This window comes from Terrapene carolina, unplaced genomic scaffold, assembly GCF_002925995.2.
Source record: "Terrapene carolina triunguis isolate 2854851 unplaced genomic scaffold, T_m_triunguis-2.0 Scaffold96, whole genome shotgun sequence".
In the NCBI taxonomy this organism is placed as follows: domain Eukaryota; kingdom Metazoa; phylum Chordata; order Testudines; family Emydidae; genus Terrapene; species Terrapene triunguis.
This window is the reverse complement of record NW_020664447.1, coordinates 64,901,768-64,919,840: the sequence shown is the minus strand read 5'-3', so window position 1 is coordinate 64,919,840 and position 18,073 is coordinate 64,901,768. Positions and strand designations below refer to the sequence as shown.

The following is an 18,073-nucleotide window of genomic DNA, read 5'->3' as shown; positions in this document are numbered from 1 at the left end:
TTCGTGGGTGAATACGCACTTCGTCCGTTGCATCCGACGAAGTGGGTATTCACCCACGAAAGCTCATGCTCCTATACGTCTGTTAGGCTATAAGGTTCCACAGGACTCTTTGCTGCTTTTACAGTTCCAGACTAACACGGCTACCCCTTTGATACTTGACTGTCTTTATTGTCTATGAAAATGGTGTTTCTGGTGGCGATCTCTTCTGCAAGGAGAATTTTGGAACTTTGTTTTTTTTAGTGGATCCTCCTTTCACAGTCTTTCAAAAAGACACAATTTCTCTTTGGCCAAACCCAAAGTTTATGTCCAAGATAAGATCAGCTTTCCACCTGACTCTCACTATTCATATTTTTTCCAAAGCTGAAGACAAGCTTTGCACTTTAAACATTCACAGGGCTTTGGCATTCTATTTGGATCATACTAAGTCCTTTAGAGCCTCTCCCAGGCTTTTTGTTGCCTACACTGAAAGAGTTAGCGATCAACTGGTAACAGCTCAGTATATTTCTCACTGGATTACTGACTACATTAAGCTGTGTTATGAAAAAGTCTCTCCTCCACCAAGGATAGCAACTCACTCTACCAGAGCTCAGTATACTTCATCAGCTTTTCTGAGGGCTTGTCTACACTTACTGGAGGATCGACACTGCAGCGATAGAAGCATTGGCAGCCGATTTAGCAGGTCTATTGAAGACCCGCTAAATCGACTGCCGATCGCTCTCCCATCAACTCCTGTACTCCAGCTGATTGAGAAGAGTAAGGGGAGTTGACGGGAGAGTGTCTCCCATTGACGTCGTATAGTGTGGACCCTAAGTAGATCTAAGCTACGTCGATTTGAGTTATGCTATTCACGTAACTCAAATTGCATAGCTTAGATCGACTTTTCCCTTTAGTGTAGACAAGGCCTGCAACATTCATGTAGTGGATATCTCCAAATCAGCAACGTGGTCATCTGTATGTAACTTTTCCAGACATTTTGCCATCACTCAAGCCTCTAGATCCTTGCCCAAGTCAACAAGATGGTGTTACAATCTCTGTTCAGATGATTAGCAGTTCCCTTCAAGTGGAAGGACTTCAGATGAGTCACCTGCAATGGCATGAATATGTGCACAATCAATGGGAGAGAAAAAACGGTTCCTTACCTGCACTTTAACTGTGGTTCTTTGAGATGTGTTGTACACATATACATTCGATGACCTACTCACCTTCCCTTCTACTTTGGACATTACATACAGCAGTGTGAAGAAATGGAGAGAGAAGTGGTGGATGTGACCCTTCTATGCTCTCCTCCAAGAGGACAAGGAGATCAGGGTTGCATGCTGGCAAAAGTCTTAGTCTCAAGTGCATTTGGGTGCATGTACACTTGCAGTGGAACATATATGTGCATAATACATCTCATAGGTCAACAGTTACTTTCTGGGTAAGTGACTGACTTTTCCCCCCCCCACAGGAATTAGAGTGGGACCATGAAATTTGCTACTAAATGAAATAAGAATAACCACTAACCTCACTGCATTCAGAGCTAAATGCAAAACCTGCCCTTTGACATGAGGTGGTTTTCCTGCAGTAACCCTCAGCAATAACTAGTGATAAATTAGAATACTCACACTTCATTTGTTTTTAAATAGTCTAACAACTTGAAGCTTTTTCCCTCTGGCAGGTTTGGAATAGAGAATTTGATGTTTACTACTTGTGGAAAGTGCTAGGATGTCACAGTAATGGTTGACATTATAAAAACTTATATGGGGTTAGAAGTGATGTATATTCTCCCTAGTGACATCATGTTCAAAGGGCTGGAAAGACATCAGACCAACCTTTTGACCAGTGGAAGACTACATTTCTTTTATCATTAATGGGTCATCAAAATACGACTCCTGGATCCCTTTGTTTAATATACAGGTTTTCTTTGTTCTCATAATTTAATGTCTTGCTTCAGTGGATCTTTAAATATTTATTTCAACATTCCCATTAGAAAAAAACTCAAATTTCCCTTCCAAAGAAACTTCTACTATTGCATACAGTAACTTTTTCCTTTAAAGAGGAGCTTACACTTAAATGGAAAATATCTTGTTTTGAAACCGTTTATGCTTCTAGTCCAGGGGTGGCCAACCGGAGCCTGAGAAGGAGCCAGAATTTACCAATGTACATTGCCAGAGAGCCACAATAATACATCAGCAGCTCCCCATCAGTTCCCGCCCGCCGCTCCCAGCGCCTCCCACCTACCAGCAGCCCCGCTGATCAGCGCCTCCCTCTCCCTCCCCGACCCCCACCTCCCGATCAGCTGTTTCGTGGCATGCAGGAGGCTCGGAGGTGGGGGAGAGGAGCGAGGGCACGGCAAATTCAGGGGAGGGGATGGGAAGGGGTGGAGTGGGGGCAGGGCCTGTGCTGGGCCGGCTCCAGGGTTTTTGCCGCCTCAAGCGGCGGAAAAAAAAAAAAAAGCCGCGATCGCGATAGGCGGCAGCTCCACTGCGCCGCTTTCTTCTTCGGCGGTAATTCAGCGGCAGGTCCTTCCCTCCGAGAGGGACCGAGGGATCCATCGCCGAAGAGCCCGACTTGCCGCCCCTTCCCCTTGGCCGCCCCAAGCACCTGCTTGCTGAGCTGGTGCCTGGAGCCGGCCCTGGGCCTGTGGCAGAGCTTGGGGTTGGGCAGTGAGCACCCCCCCGGCACATTGGAAAGTTGGCACCTGTAGCTCCAGTCCCGGAGTCGGTTCCTATACAAGGAGCCACATATTAACTTCTGAAGGGCCGCATGTGGCTCCGGAGCCACAGGTTGGCTATCCCTGTTCTAGTCCAAAGCTTTCTTTTCTCACTTGATATTTTTTTATTAAGAAATATGTGCATGAAAACAAGCTTTCATTTTTTCAAATTCCCCCTGCTTTTGCTGTTTCATCCTTATGTGGAGTTATCAGTTTGTTGTTCTCGCTATCTTATACTCAGCAAGCAACTCATTTAATGAGGACAGGGTTTCAACTGTAATAGGGAATAAATAGGAGTGGATGAAATCTTCAAAATAGCGAACTCCATTCCATGAAAATCTCCTTAAAGATAAAGCAAAAAGCAAGAGAAGTGCAGAGACTGTGAATGAACTGAGATGCATGAATTGAGTTTTCTGATGGAATGTTTTTCAAAGTGTTCCATGAGGTGAAAGCAGCTCTTTAATGGTGCGAGGATAACAGATACATTTTCCGATTGTACTTATGGCCTCCGTCTTCTTGGTATCTGAGCCTCTGACAAACATTAATGAGTTTATCCTTCAATACCCTGAGATGTAGAGAAGAATATTATTCCCACATTACAGATAGGGATTTGAGGCAGAAGGAGATTAAATGATTTTGCCCAAGGTCTCGCAGGAAGTTGGTGGCAAATCTAAGAATTGGTCTCTTGAGTCTCATTCCAGTGCATAAATCCTCAAACCACCTTTAATTTTTTAGTTATCTGAGAGTTGAACGCTATTTTATTCAAAGGTGCTAATACAGGGGAGCCTCTCACTCACCCCAAACCCTATGTTTTTTCCCCCTATAAACTTAGTTCTCTTGCAAGGTATAATACAGAGAAGAGATGGAGTGGCAGCTTCAAAAAGGTGCTTCCTGCTTTAGATGGGATCCACAAGCTAATTTTTTAACTTTGTTTTTATTTTTTTTAAAATACTAAAACAAGCTTCTTACCTCTGTGATGGGTTCCCCCCGGGGTGCCACGTGGAACTGGGGATACCACTGAGCCCCCTGATCCACCAGCCTGGGCTCCCTCTCACACTGTACTGCTGTGACAAACTGCAAAGCCCTCTGGCCTGCACTCTCACCAGCACACATACAGGTAGGGACATACCCATCTGCAGTTACATGTGGGCTTTCTGACCAGCCCCTGCATAGGAAGGCTACACTTAAGGCAACTCCCAGCTCCCCAGGCATGTACCCCTCTGAAGTATACACCCAAAATTATACCGTCTTGTGCTACACAGGGAACTGTACAGCATAAGCTCATAAAATTTGCCTCCTCCTTCAGTGTGGAGAGGAATATGCAATAGCCTTTTCCCTGAGTTATGATTTCCACACACTTCACTCCAACTCACTGGTTTAGATAAAGAAAAAAGAAGTTTATAAAGTACAAAAGATAGATACTAAGTGGTTATAAGTCATAGAAAACCGATCAAAGCAGATTACCTAGCAAATAAACAAAAATGCAAACTAAGCTTAATATACTAAATAGATTGGCTATGAATAGCAGATTCTCACCCTAAGAGATGATACAAGCAGGCTGCAGATTCTTAAGGGGCAAGCTGCACTTGCTTTACAGCTTGGAATCCGCAGGTGTTTCATTCACAGGCTAGAAATCCTGTTAGCCTGGGTCCAGCACTTCCCCCAGTTCAGTCTTTGTTCCTCAGGTGTTTTCAGGAGTCTTCTTGTGTGGGGAACGAAGAACCCCAGATGAAATCACTTAGTGCCTTATATAGCTTTTGCATATGGCTCAAAAGCTTGTTCCCAAAGCGTAGTTCCCAGACTGGTCTGTGGAAAAATACTGACATCCCAAGATGGAGTCTAGAGACAAGTGGTCTCATCACATGTCCTTGTAGAGTCATAGCAGCCATTACTTAGAGGCTGTCTGTAGCGTTTTCAGGAAGGCTCCCCAGGTCGGAGATAAGCTTCTCCTAAGGCCTATTGTTTTTTTCCTAATGGCCCATTGCCATGAATAGGCCCTTCCCCATCCACTATCTAGACTGAAAGCATCTTGTCTAGTGGGCGTTACCCAAGTGTAACTACATTTGAAATACAGTTACATAGTCAATATTCATAACTTCAGATACAAAAATGATACATGCATAAAATAGGATAATCATATTCAGCAAATGATAACTTTTCCAATGATACCTCACATGACTTATCTTGCATAAATAGGGTTGACAACTATCTAATGAGACAAACCCAAACACCCTTGCCCCACCTCCTTCCCCGCCCCTTCTCTGAGGCCCGGCCCTGCCCTGCTCACTACATCCTCCCTCCCTCCATCGTTTGTTCTTCCCCACCTACTCATTTTCACCGGGTTGGGGCAGGGGGTTGGGGTCTGGGAGGGGGTGCAGGCTGTGGGCTGGGGCCGAGAAGTTCAGAGTGTGGGAGAGGGCTGCAGACTGAGCCTGAGGCAGGGGGTTGGAGTGCAGGAGGGGATGCGGGGTGCAAGCTCTGGGAGGGAGTTTGGGTGCTGGAGGGGGTGAGTGGGTGCAGGCTCTGGGAGGGAAGTTGGGCGCAGAGAGGGCTCCGGGCTGGGGTGGGGGTTGGGATGCGGGAGGGGGTGAGGGGTACGGGCTCTGGCCGGGTGATGCTTACCTCGGATGGCTCCTGGTCGGCGGTGCAGCAGGGCTAAGGCAGGATCCCTGCCTGCCCTGGCCCTGTGCTGCTCCCGGAAGCGGCCCGCATGTCCCTGCGGTTCCTGGGAAGAGGTCGGAGGCTCCATGTGCTGCCCATGCCTGCAGGCACCGCCCCCGCAGCTCCCATTGGCCGCAGTTCCTTGCCAATGGCCGCAGTTCCTTGCCAATGGGAGCTGTGGACTTGGCGATCGGGGTGCAGGCAGCGCACGGAGACCCCTGTCCCATCCCCCCAGGGGCCGCAGGGACAAGTCGGCCGCTTCCGGGAGTGGCGTGGGGCCAGGGCAGGCAGGGAGCCTGCCTTCGCCCCGCTGCGCCACCGGACTTTTAGAGGCCTAAAATCTTCTGGTTTGACTTCAGTAGCCTCCAGGAGATAGAGCTCGATTCCAAGAGACTTGCGGCAAACCCGGAGGGTTGACAACCCTATGCATAAAATACATCATAATTAGGTAATAATTGTATAATAATAAATCACTATGAATAATATGGGGTGCAGTGTCACAACCTTGTTAATTTGCATACTTTATAAACCATTCTAAAAAAGTTAGAGCATTCATTCCCTAGTTCCCAGCAAGGATAGTGCTGAACTTAGGTGTCTCATAAATACTGTAAGCCTTCATTATTTTTGCAAACTATACTACATAATATTTATTAACATATTGTGTAGTATTATAAATATAATAATTAAAACTAAGCTGCAGTTGTCAAAATAAAAACTTAAATGTTGTGTGACACATGGTTCTTTTAATTTTTGTCTGTACTTGCTAATTTGTAGTAATTAATCATTCTAGATTAAGTCTATGTGTGTTGTATACATATGTACCAGAGGATAGAATCTGGCTCTGTGTATTATGCTTTACCTTGCGTTCACTGATAGCATTTTTTTTTTAAAGAACATATCCAGGCTCTGTTAATTAACCATGATCATTATCATCATTATAAACCCAAAACAAAAACATACTGTAGACGTCACATTTCCTGTTACAGAATTCAATAGGGCCTTTCACTAGAACGGACCTTTAAAATATTACAGAATTCTGCTGACCAAGAATATACATAAATCCTATAGTCATACCTTTTATCAGTATGCCTAGCTATCTAATCTATCTAATTACTAATCAAATATTGTCATGTATATGTATTGTATAACATTCAACACATGGGAGGTAACACTGATTTAGTGGTTAAAGGACTGGGAATCAAACCTTGGTTATTTTCCTGGATGTGTCACAGACTTGCTGTTTGATATTGTGATATTGGACACGTCTTTTTCCCCTCTCATCAGCTCTGCGTGAGGGGGAAAAACTGGGGGACAATTCAGAGATATTTCAAGGCCTACTGTAGATTTTGAGCAAGAGACATGCAAATATTATAACTACATTCCTACATCTGGATCTTCCTACTTGCAATAAATTATTTGTAGCAGAAGTTTAGCATGCCAAAAAAAAAGGCAGCAGCTAGCTAGCTAGCTCCATTTACTAATGGTAACACTGCAAAGTAAATTTTGAAGACAGAGCACGCTGGGATCTTCTCTGGCAGAATATGACCAGGTCAGTTCATCTAAGTCCTCTGACCCAGGAGCCTGCAAATAATCTCATCCTAATAGCAGAGGCACTTTTGTTAGCTATATAGCATATCAGAGGGAGAACAAATGAAAATTATTGAATGTATTCTCTGCAACTTCAATGCATTAGACAACAATAAACCCTAGGACCTGTATTATTTAAATATTGGGAGTCAGTTCGTAATTTCACAACACATGCATCTCTGAAAACAAAATTAGAAGTCTTAAACCAGAACCAGTAAAGCCCTCAAATGGAAAATATTCTGTTAATAAAATAGCTAATCTGTTACATCTTTACCTAAAAAAAAAGACATTTTCAGAGTTCATTTTGAGAGTACATAGTGCCAGTTAATGAATGAAACCTTAACATGTAGTGTTACTGTATATGTCATTTGGAGTCCTCAGAGCTTTCAAGAGTTACTTTAATCTTATATTTTTTTTGGTGAGGGTGAATGTTATTGCTTCCCTAGTTTTCTAAAACTCATTTTCTCTCCGATACTGATGGAGAGTATTTTATCAATCTCAGCATTTTGTGTCACTGCAACAAAGTTATTTAAAAGATGTACCTTTTCTTACATTAGCTTTATTTTTAGCTGATTAACTTTTAGCTGTATGCCATATAGTTTTAGCCATGTCAGTTCCAAGGTATTGGAGAGAGAAGGTGAGTGAGGTAGCATCTTTTATTGAACCAACACTATTCTCTCACCAATAGAAGTTGGTCCAATAAAAGATATTACCTTACCCACCTTGTCTAACCTTTAGCTGATCAGTTAACAGGAAATTGATAGTTACAGAACAGTATTTTAATAATCTGGTGCTTGCAAAACACATTTTTAAGCCTGTCTTATGTTCTGTATTCACTACAATTATAGAGAACAGTAAAAAATAAACTATATAGTCAGGACATCAAATTTCATTGCAGATTCAATTCACATAGCTCACTAGAGGGCGCTCTCTGCTAGTGGATTCAATTGAAGATACCATAGAATTATTCTATTTTAGTTTCAGTTCCAGTTACTGTACCTGTAATCTGAGAGGGAAGCCAGTTGTTGTAGCAAATGATTCGTGTATTCATATTAGTGCTGACCTTGGATTCTACAGAATATTAGGAAAACCTTCTTAATAGTGAGGTTTAATAAACTGTGATATTCGGTGATGGTTTAATAAACTGTGATATTCAGTGATGATGATACCTACCTCTTCTATAGAGCTTTTCAGCAGCAGATCTCAAAGCACTTAACAAATGAGATTAGTATCATTATTGACATTTTACAGGTGAGGAAATTGAGGCACAGAGGTTAGGTGACTTGCACAAGTTTAATCGGGCTAGTGACAGAGCTGGGAATAGAACTCAGGGCTCCTGCATCCCAGTCCAATGCCCTGTCATCTGTGCCATGCTGAAAAAGGTGGAAGTCCCATCGCTAGAGATATTTAACACTTGACTGGTCAAAGCAATCGGTACATATACTATAGAGACAAATTCTGCAGTGATCGGAGTAGGGTAGACTAGCAAGATAACAGGTCTTATTCCATTTTGAATCTTTGTGATTTTGAGTAAGAATGCTCCCCAAAATGGTTATTTTCCATCAACTTTCAAATTCTATTTTATAAACTGTCTTCCTTTTCTTTTCCTACACCACTCCACTCTAAAAAAAAAAAAAAAAAAAAAAAAAAAAAATGCTTTTTTTTTGTGGAAAAAATTTCTAATGGTAATCTTTTTTTTTTTTTTTGGAAGGTGTCAGAGCGGGTAGAGAGAAGACTTCAAGAGATAGAACAAGAAATGCGCACGGAAAGGCAGGTGGTAGAAAGACGCCAGGACCAACTAGGACATATGTCTGTGCAGTTGCAGGAGGTATGCAAGATAGTTCAGTTAAGTTCTTGCTGTACTTGTGAGCCTGGCTCAGACAAGGGAGCAAGGGGTCAAGTGTCACTCTTCCATAGTTAAAAGTATGTACATTAACAAGCTCTGCTGGATATACCCCTGAACAGCAATAATCTATAGAGACTGTCATTCCCTGATGCAGTGTTGCTAGTGTTAAATGTTTCTTGTTAGTGGCACACAGATCCTAAGAAAAAGTCCGGTTCCTGGGTTTGATCCATTTAAAAATGTTTGTACTGTGTTTTTTTATTCTAAAATTGAACTATTTAGGAATAGTGAGCAATCACTTTTTGAGTACTGTTCTATGGGCCAATTAAATATAACGTACTGATTAGGCACCTTTCCGGTGCTGTGAAATCTTTTGCTCTCAAAGTGAATTAAATGTGGTGAGCCACAAGAATAGTGCTGAGGAGAAGACCTCAATTATTGTTCATTTTAGAAAAGAAAATTAGGAGAATTTTTCCCTGACCTTTTTTTCCTCTTTCTTTAAAAAATGTATAAAATACACAAAAGAGAGGCAAGGAGCTTGCTTCCAAAACTAACACATGAGAAACCAGGAAGACTGAATATTTTGCATTCTAATTTTTGATTTGACTAAGAGTTTGAGCTATGATTTGGAATCCCATCTTTGACTGTACATTGGGGATCACTGCTGATATGAAATGTTTAATTTAATATTTTGTCACTTTAAGTGGTGACTTGTGTGCTTTTTAAAAAGCAACTCTGGATTATACACTGCAGTGGAAACTGAAGTGGATTAATTTATATTGACACTTTCTATTTTGTAGAGGGCTATAAATTCTCCTTAATGGTCATATTTAAGACGATAACATACTCTTTTAATAGGGAAAAAAGTTATGCTTATCAAAACCTTTTTAGTACTTTGCCGATTGGATGTCAGTAACAGCTTTACATTTCTACCTCCCCTTCCTCCCTTGTAGATAGTGAGAGATGGGTGAGAGTGCTTCATTAGGGCTCTCAGAAGAGGAAAGTATTTCTTAGGATTTTCTGAGAGAAAAATTCTTCAAATATTCTTCAATTTTCAGACTGTGTTACTGTCTATTTCGTGGACATATGTTTAATGAGAGCTGTTTGATGTGTGATTTGGTACTGTTACCTGCTGACATAAATACATTTCCTTTTTTGCCCTTTGTAAGGAGTAATGATTTACCTTAAGGATATTTTGACAGTTGGGAATTCATTTTCAAATTGAAGACTGATGTTTTGCTAATGATGAATGTGTTCTGTGTATATGTTTCCCGAGCAAGATGTCTGCTTCCATAATCTTTGTTACAGCACTTTGGAACAATCTGTTGCACTTTTAATGGCTGATGTTAAATTTTATGTTATTGCATCTTCTGGTGAAGGTAGAACAACATAATCTCTAAACACTTTGCTGAGTTTATTAAACAGCAGTTTGGACAAAATTCATTTGAGGATAATTTTGAAAAAAAGCATTTTAGTACTTGAATCCTACTTCTTCATGCTTTGAAATAGTGATTAGATGGATCATTGGCAGTGGCTCATTGTCAAAGGCCCCAATCCTGAAATGATCTTTGCATGTTTGTATCCCCTACAGAAGTGTGTAGGATTCTGGACAGGCCAAGGGGTACTCCTGTATGGAGCTCACTGAAGATTGTCCATAAGGGGGTGCGGGTGGGGTGGGGGAGAGAGCCCAGTGTTGGGGCGGCAGGGGGTGCGGGTGGGATGGGGGGGAGAGCCCAGGGTTGGGGCGGCAGAGGGTGTGGGTGGGGTGGGGTGGGCGGGAGAGCCCAGCGCTGGGGCGGTAGGGGGTGTGGGTGGGGGGGAGAGCCCAGGGCTGGGGCGGCACGGGGTGCGGATGGGGGGGAGAGCCCAGGGCTGGGGTGGAGGGCAGCCAAAAAATGTTTTGCTTGGGGCGGCAAAACACCTAGAGCCGGCCCTGATTAGTGGTAGGTTTTGTGATGGACATCTGTCCACTGGGAATTGTACTGAGATCCCCCAACTTATTTCCTACAAACTAGACCACAGAATAGCCAGTAGATGGTGCTGACTTTTTGCTACTGTTGACCAGGGCTGGACTTGAAGATAGAGGCTCTTTATCTTGTTACCAGTACTGGAAGAGACATCCCCCTAATTGCAGATAAAACATTAACCATCTGTCACAGGGTAGCTGGTCCCTGTAGATAGATGAAGCCCAGTGACCCTGGATCAAAGCAGGTGAGCCCAATCCAGCTAATTAAAGATGGCTGGGCTACACCTGAGCCTATAAAGGGCTGCTAGCAGACAGCTGGAGGAGGAAGGACTGAGGCAGATTGAGCTCCGGGGAGGGAAAGCCACACAGGAGTGGAGCTAGCTCCTCTGGTGTGTCTTTGGAGCAAGGGGCCAGGGGCTCAGGGAAGCATGGCTGTTACTCCATGCAAGGAGTGGAGCTGATTGAGGCTGGGAACCTGCCAGGATCTGGAGTGCTAGAGACCCCTGGGAGGGGTGGCCCTGAGGCCAAGGATTGAGTTAAGATTGTTTTCTTTTTGTTAACCATTGTTAAGAAGATAAACCTCCTTGACTGAGACTGCGTGCGTGTGGCAACTCATGCTTTGGAGCTGAGGTGAAGCTCCTGCCTGGTGATACCAGCCTTTATAGGGAGAAATTTCTTTTTGATGTTGTGTATATTGGTTTCAAAAGGTCAGGTACATAATAGTGGGAATGTTTTAGTTTTTTAAGATGTGGCAGGGATCAGCACCTTTTCCCCTAGTCACTGCTGGTTCAGGGCTAGCTCATGAGAAGACTTATTAGTTCCCAAAGTATTTGTATTGAGTTGCCAATAAACATTTTACAGTAGCGTCTCCAAAATGTCAATTGTAGCAGAACCCGCTATTATTATATATTAATACTTCATAATATGCTTTTAAAGTATTGGTTTCCAGTCCCGCAGGAGATTAACAGAACTATATCACTATTTTGCTATATCCTTAGTTTGCTGTGTGTTTGACATTTGTCCAGAACAGAATATAGCAAGTCCCAGACCTCATAGCTGTGTAACTTGCAATCTCTGATTTGTGCATTTAGATATGAGAATTACACTCTTTCAGGCACAATAGACTTAGTAATTTCACTAAAAGACTTTTAAATGTTCGTATTTAACTGATTAACCTGCTCGAAAGGTTGAGTTATAAAATATCAATATGACTCTTTGGATGAAATCCTGGCTCTGTTGAAGTCCATGGCAAAACTTCCATTGACTTCAGTAGGACCAGAATTTTACCCTTCATCTTTTGTAAAACAGCATGAAAAACATACAGGAAGTTTTTAAAAAGTTTCTCACAGATGAATAAAAGAAAAGTCCTTTTTGTTTTCCAAGACACTTTTCAAAATATTACTACTAAAAATAGAGCCCTGAAATGGGAAATATTAATTGTCCCAAAATGTCTCAATTCAATATTGGGTCTGAATGGTTTATAAAGGAATGTTTCTAAACTAGTTGTGACTGTATAATTTAGGTAATGATATTAGTTACATTCATTAAATCAAACCAGCTCAAATATGCCTTTCAGCTTTTGTAATTGAGAGATCATTTAAAGATTTAAATGTTGATGCTGGTAAATATTGAAGAGAATGCAATGAAGGCAACTGGCCACTACTTGTCAGTGTTTCACCATTCTACAAAAGCCATCATGCTAAATTTAACAAATGCAATTGCATACTTGCAGAGCCTAGCTGAACATGACTAATTTCTTTTTTCAGTGATTGTTTTCCATTTTTGAATGTTCAAATTTATTATTTTTATTCTACCATGTTGCTGTCCTTAAATTAATTGATTTTTTTTTAAAAGTGACATGACAGTGTGTTATATAGAATGTATTAGGAATATTTGTCATCTTCAAATTTAACAGCTAAGCCATATTTTTGAGTCTCTTTCTATATGATGTGGCTGGTATGATTAAATTATTTTATTAGTAGTATTTGTTTCTGAGCTACCATGATTACTAATAGTGTTTAAACATTATGTGCATGTGAAGCAGGGTGGATAAAAATTGATGGATTTTTTATATTTAAATACAGGTTTATTTTTTAAAATAAATCTATTTAAAATTGAATTTGAAATTAACAGCCTTTAAGACTAAATTTATAATCTATTAAAATCATTTAGATTAAATATAAAATATTTTGTACTAGGTTTTAAAAATGTCATACTACTTTGATGCAAATCACTGCCTAAGCACCTGGAACCAGAGTCTGTTGAAGTGCTAGATCAGCTTTTGACAGAAGTAGCCTCTTCTGCAAATGCAGCAACAATATTTTTTTCATTTCTGTTTATTCAACTAGTTTAGGACTCGTTCATTCAAAGTTAAAAAACCAGTTGGGAGTTGAAAAAGAAGAAAGGCTTGTTTTCCTCTACCAATCTATGATTAAAAACTTGGTGTGGGATGTGGGAGGATAAGATCTACTAGTTTTAAAATCTTGAAAGACACAGTGACAAGAAATAATCAGTTCAGTTACCTAACTACAGATAGTACTTCATTTGTTTAATAAATCAATTAGTTTTAAATGCAAAACATATTTTGATAAACTTTTTAATACCCTTTTTTCCTTAGGTTTCCAGTGCATTTAAGGTAGTTTTATTTAATTAAAAAAATGCTGGTTTGGGGCATTTTAATTGAATTTGAATTTCCATCCGAATAGAGCTGGATGCAAATCACAAGTAAAAAATTAACTATCAGTATATGACATGCTTCATACACCATTTTCTAAAATAATAAATATCAAATGAATCAGAATAAATGTAAATGAAGCAACAGTTGCTTAAATAAATTCTTATAGATATCATGTATACTCTTGGTTAGCAAAAAGAATCACCAAATTTAGTTTATAGGGATATATAGTTGTAAATCAACTCATTTTAATGGTTACCAACAAATGAGAATCTACCATCCCTTAGAAAAAGAACTAAAAAGTACAAATTCAAAACATGATGAAAATCGATTGCTTAAATCAAGGTTTCCTTCTCACTGATTTAAATCATGATTAAAATCCACCCCAATGTGAAGACAGACTTTAAATAAATGTATACAGTGCAGCTTTGCTTTCCTCCTCAAAAAACTTTTGTTCCAAACTGTCTTCTTTAGTTAGAAAGAAAAACATAAATATGAACAACTAGTTTTTAGCATTAAGATAATGCTTATGCAACTTACATTAAAAATCATATGATCTTTGGCTGATCTTGTGAGTCTTTACAAACAGAGGCATGCTGTCAAGCTGTTTGTCTAAATGGGAAAGGGGAAGAGAGAAATGGAGAAGACTTTGGGAGTGGAGGAAAGGAGGCAATTGGGGGGCATTCAGAGGTCCTGACATGAGGGAGGAGATGGGGATGATGCAGGGAGTACTTGAAGTAAGGGGGGACGAGATGGTGGGACACAGGGTGTTTGTGGACGAGAATGGAGGAATGCAAGGAGTCCCTGGAGTGTTCAGTGAGCTTGGTCTACAGAAGCAACAAAATGTGCAATCAATCCTCTAGCAGTTCTTCCTGCTCCCACACCACTTACTTACTACATGTTCCCTTACTGAGAATACAAGCTCTTTGGCAAAAAGACTTGTCTGTTTATATTTTGTTAAAATGCTGTGTGCATCAGTGGCACTATATGAATCAAAATAGTTCTTCGAGTGCTTGCTCGTGTCCGTTCCATGCTAGGTCTGTGTACGCCGCTTGCACTGTTGCTGGAGATTTTTCCCTTAGTGGTATCTGTTGGGTCAGCTCTAGCGCCCTCTGGAGCTGCACGTGTATGCACTGGTGTAACACTGGTATACCCCAAAGCAACAGCCTGGCACCCCATACTTGCTATGGTGATATGATTATGATGTGTTTTGTACAAAGCATGCCTTGTGAGGTATCATTTTAAGTGCAAAATCTGTCAGGACTTCAGATCCCATACTAAGAAGGACCGAAACATCAGACTAAAGACTATCCTCATGGAAGCCACCCTCAGACCTGTCTCAGAACTGAGCCACTCCTATTGGACACTAAGTACTTCGGCATTGATGTGAAGCACTCCCCCGGCACTGAATTCTTCTCAGCATTCTTCTCCTTCCCTGGTTCTGAGGAAGAAGCACAAAAAGCAGTGCTGAGAGAGGGTGCTCACCAGTGCAGATGAGAGACAGGCAGGGAGAGGGAGTGAGACCCATGCCGGGCCACTCTTCTACCCCTGGACCCGCATTGGCACCATCGACAATGGAGTTGAGTCCAGTGCGGGAACCTCCGATGACACCAGGGAGCCACCGCGGTATGGGTGGACTGAAAGTGGTGTCAACCCCAGAGGCTTTCCAGGCAGCTAAGGATCTTCTCTCTCTTCCAGTCCCTCCAACCTCATCCGGAAGCAGGAGGGAACAGGTTGCGTCAGGTGCCTTCCTGGCACCGGGTCTCCTAGCACCATCCAGGGGCAAGTCCTACTTGATCCTGGCATCCCACTCCCCGGCACACCACTAGTCCCCGGAACCCCAACACCAGATGGAAGCGGAAGCAGGTACCTTGGTCCCCGAGAGAGGAATCCTCTTTGGAGTCCAAAGGGAAACCCTATGTACTACCAAAAGCCCACCACCAGTACCCAGCCTACACCCCACCAAACTTCACTGCTGGTCCCTCTGTGGGCATCTGGCCAATGCATCACTGGTCAGTGCAGTGGCCCTACTGGAACCCCTGGGGGTTCCCCTAGTACTGGGGCCTGCCTCCCACCGCTCCTACTCGGTGGCCTCAGAGAGATGGGCTACTGATCCCTCCTGCTTGGCACCAGATCCAGACTCCAGTACTGGCCCCGGTACTGAAATCCAGGACATGCCTCCAGTGGACATAGCTGAAGAAGAGGAAGGAGCCCCTCCTCTGGTGCAAGCCTCCTCCTGCTGCCCCCCAGATGAGGCTGTTGCAGGTCCCAGCAGCCTACTTCCCCAGGATGACTTCAGGTCCCATGAGGACCTTCTGAAGTGGGTCACTTCAATCCTGGGCTTGGAGATAGAAGAGCTCAGCAACATCACACAGCCTCATTGATGTCCTGACTGCAGCAACTCCATCCAAAGTGGCCCTGCCCATCAATGAGGCGGTGATGGGACCAATCAAGGCCCTATGGCAAACCCCTCCTTCTCTGGTTCCCGCTTCAAAGAGGCAGAAAAAAAGTATTATGTTCCAGCAAGTGGGTTCAATTACCGTACTTGCACCCTCCCCCTGGGTCCCTGAGTTTGTCTGCAGCTAACAAAAGGGCCAGGCAGGGCCAGTCGAGTGCTACCCTGAAACAAAAAGACGCTAAGAAACTGGTCCTTTTCGGAAGAAAGGTTTATTCCACGTGTAGCCTACAACTGCATATGCCAATCAGCAAGCTTTGCTTGGGAGATACGATTTTAATCTATGGGCCTCCCTGAATAAGTTCAGACTCCCTGCCTCGGGTAAGAACATGCCAGGACCTCTCTTTAGGTGGTTCTGGATGCTGCTGACTTGGTGGTCAAGACAATGGCCACTGTGGTCACCATGAGGCGCTCTTTCTGGTTCCAGTCCTCCAGCCTTCCTCACAATTCAGGACCTCCCATTTGAAGGCTCCTCCCTTTTCGCGGAGCAGACAGACAGGAGACTTCATGGACTGAAGGACTCAAGGGCCACCCTATGATCCTTAGGCCTGTACGCTCTGTCTGCCTACAGAAAACACTTCAGGTTGCAGCAGCCTCCTGGATTCTCAGGATCTCCAAAACAGGAGCCCTACAAAAGAAAAGGCAGAGGTTATAAAAGGCTCCAACCACTCCTGCATACCTCAGCCTCCCAGTCAGGGCCTCAGAGATACTTTTGTAGGAGGCTGTAGCAATGTCGTGACTCACCCCTGTGGCGCCGCCTGCTGGTCGTCTCGGGAATTAGCTCTTCCAGCCTCCGGAGTGCCCTTTGCAGGCCGGTGTCCCGCTTGACGCTTGGCCCCCGTGTCCCTCCCAGGACCCCGGTGCCCCTTTCTCTGGGTGATGCCCCCTGGCAGTACCCCCACAGTTCTGGGTCTCCCCCTCCCAGGGGAACCCCCACTCACTATCCCCACTTTGCCTCAGTCTTGGCTACTGCCCAGTCTCCATCTAGCCCCCGTTCACTGGGGCAGACTGCAATATCAGCCACTCATCACAGGCAAAGGGGTTCGGACCTGCTGCCTCTGCCTACCCATGGGCTGCTCCCTGCAACCTAGTACCTAATAGGCCTTACCAGGCCTGCAGCCCGGGGCTTTCCTAGGCCGGAGCTCCCCGGCTCCCTTGGCCTTTCCCCAGCCCTGCTCCAATCTAGGTTCCTTGCTTAGGTCCCTGCAGCCAGGCCCTTCTCGCTCTGAACACAGAGAGAGAGACTGTCGAGCTCCTGGATCCCAGCCTTTTCATACAGGCCAGCTGTGGCCTGATTGGGGTGTGGCCCAGCTGCAGCCGCTTCCCCAATCAGCCCAGCTTTTAGAGCTGCAGCCCTCTCCAGGGCTGCTTTTACCCCTGCAACCCTCTTTCAGGGCTGATTTCAAACCCTTTAGGGCAGGAGTGGGTGTCCACCCAGCTACACAGGCCTTTTGAAGGTGCTTGTGAGGGCGCTGTACCAGTTGCCGTTTCAGATCTGCCTCCCCTTTCATTTTTGGAGTGTCTATCTCTCTTTGGCCCTGCTTGGGCATCCATAATGTCGGATCGATGGTTCCTGAGTACAGTGACAGTTGGATATACCCTTCATTTTTTATCTACCTTTCCCTGCCAGCTTCCACTCACATCTTGGATCTCTAGCCCCTCAATGGATAACTCAAGAAACTGAGATTCTGCATGGGCTCCCTGGCTTCCATCATTCCCTCCCTGGACCCAGGAAACTGGTACTCTGCCCTTCACTTAAAGAAAACATACTTTCACATTTCTATCTTCCGTGGCCACAGAAAATTTCTTAAGTTTGTAGTGTGTCATTGCCACTATCAATTCCCTTCCCTTCCCTTCAGTCTATTGGCAGCCCTAAGGATTTTTATGAAGTGTATGGCGGTTGTAGCAGCCTTCCTCAGGTGGTGTGACGTTCAGGTCTACCCGTACCTCAATGACTGATTGATCAAAGGTCGGCTGCAGGCTAAAGTGCAAGACAGCATCAGCACAGTCTGAACCACCTTCAGGGTGCTGGGCTTGCTGATAAAGAAGCAGAAGTCAACTCTTTTCCTGGTTCAGAGAATAGAATTTATTGGGGTTGTGCTTGACTTGACCCACTTCCAGACCATGGCAAACCTGATATCCAAGGTAATGGTCCATCCAAATACGACAGCTTGAGTGTTCCTCAGGCTACTGGG

The 18,073-nt window shown here is 43.6% G+C and overlaps 1 protein-coding gene across 1 annotated transcript in view; it reads left to right on the top strand.

Moving 5' to 3' along the window:
* The window catches only part of CEP128 (centrosomal protein 128), a 163,289-nt gene that overhangs the window by 33,413 nt on the left and 111,803 nt on the right, over positions 1-18,073 (top strand). Inside the window, exon 8 of the mRNA XM_024192734.1 lies at positions 8,652-8,768. Within this exon, the coding sequence (XP_024048502.1) occupies positions 8,652-8,768 (117 nt within the window). The remainder of the gene's footprint in view (positions 1-8,651; positions 8,769-18,073) is intronic.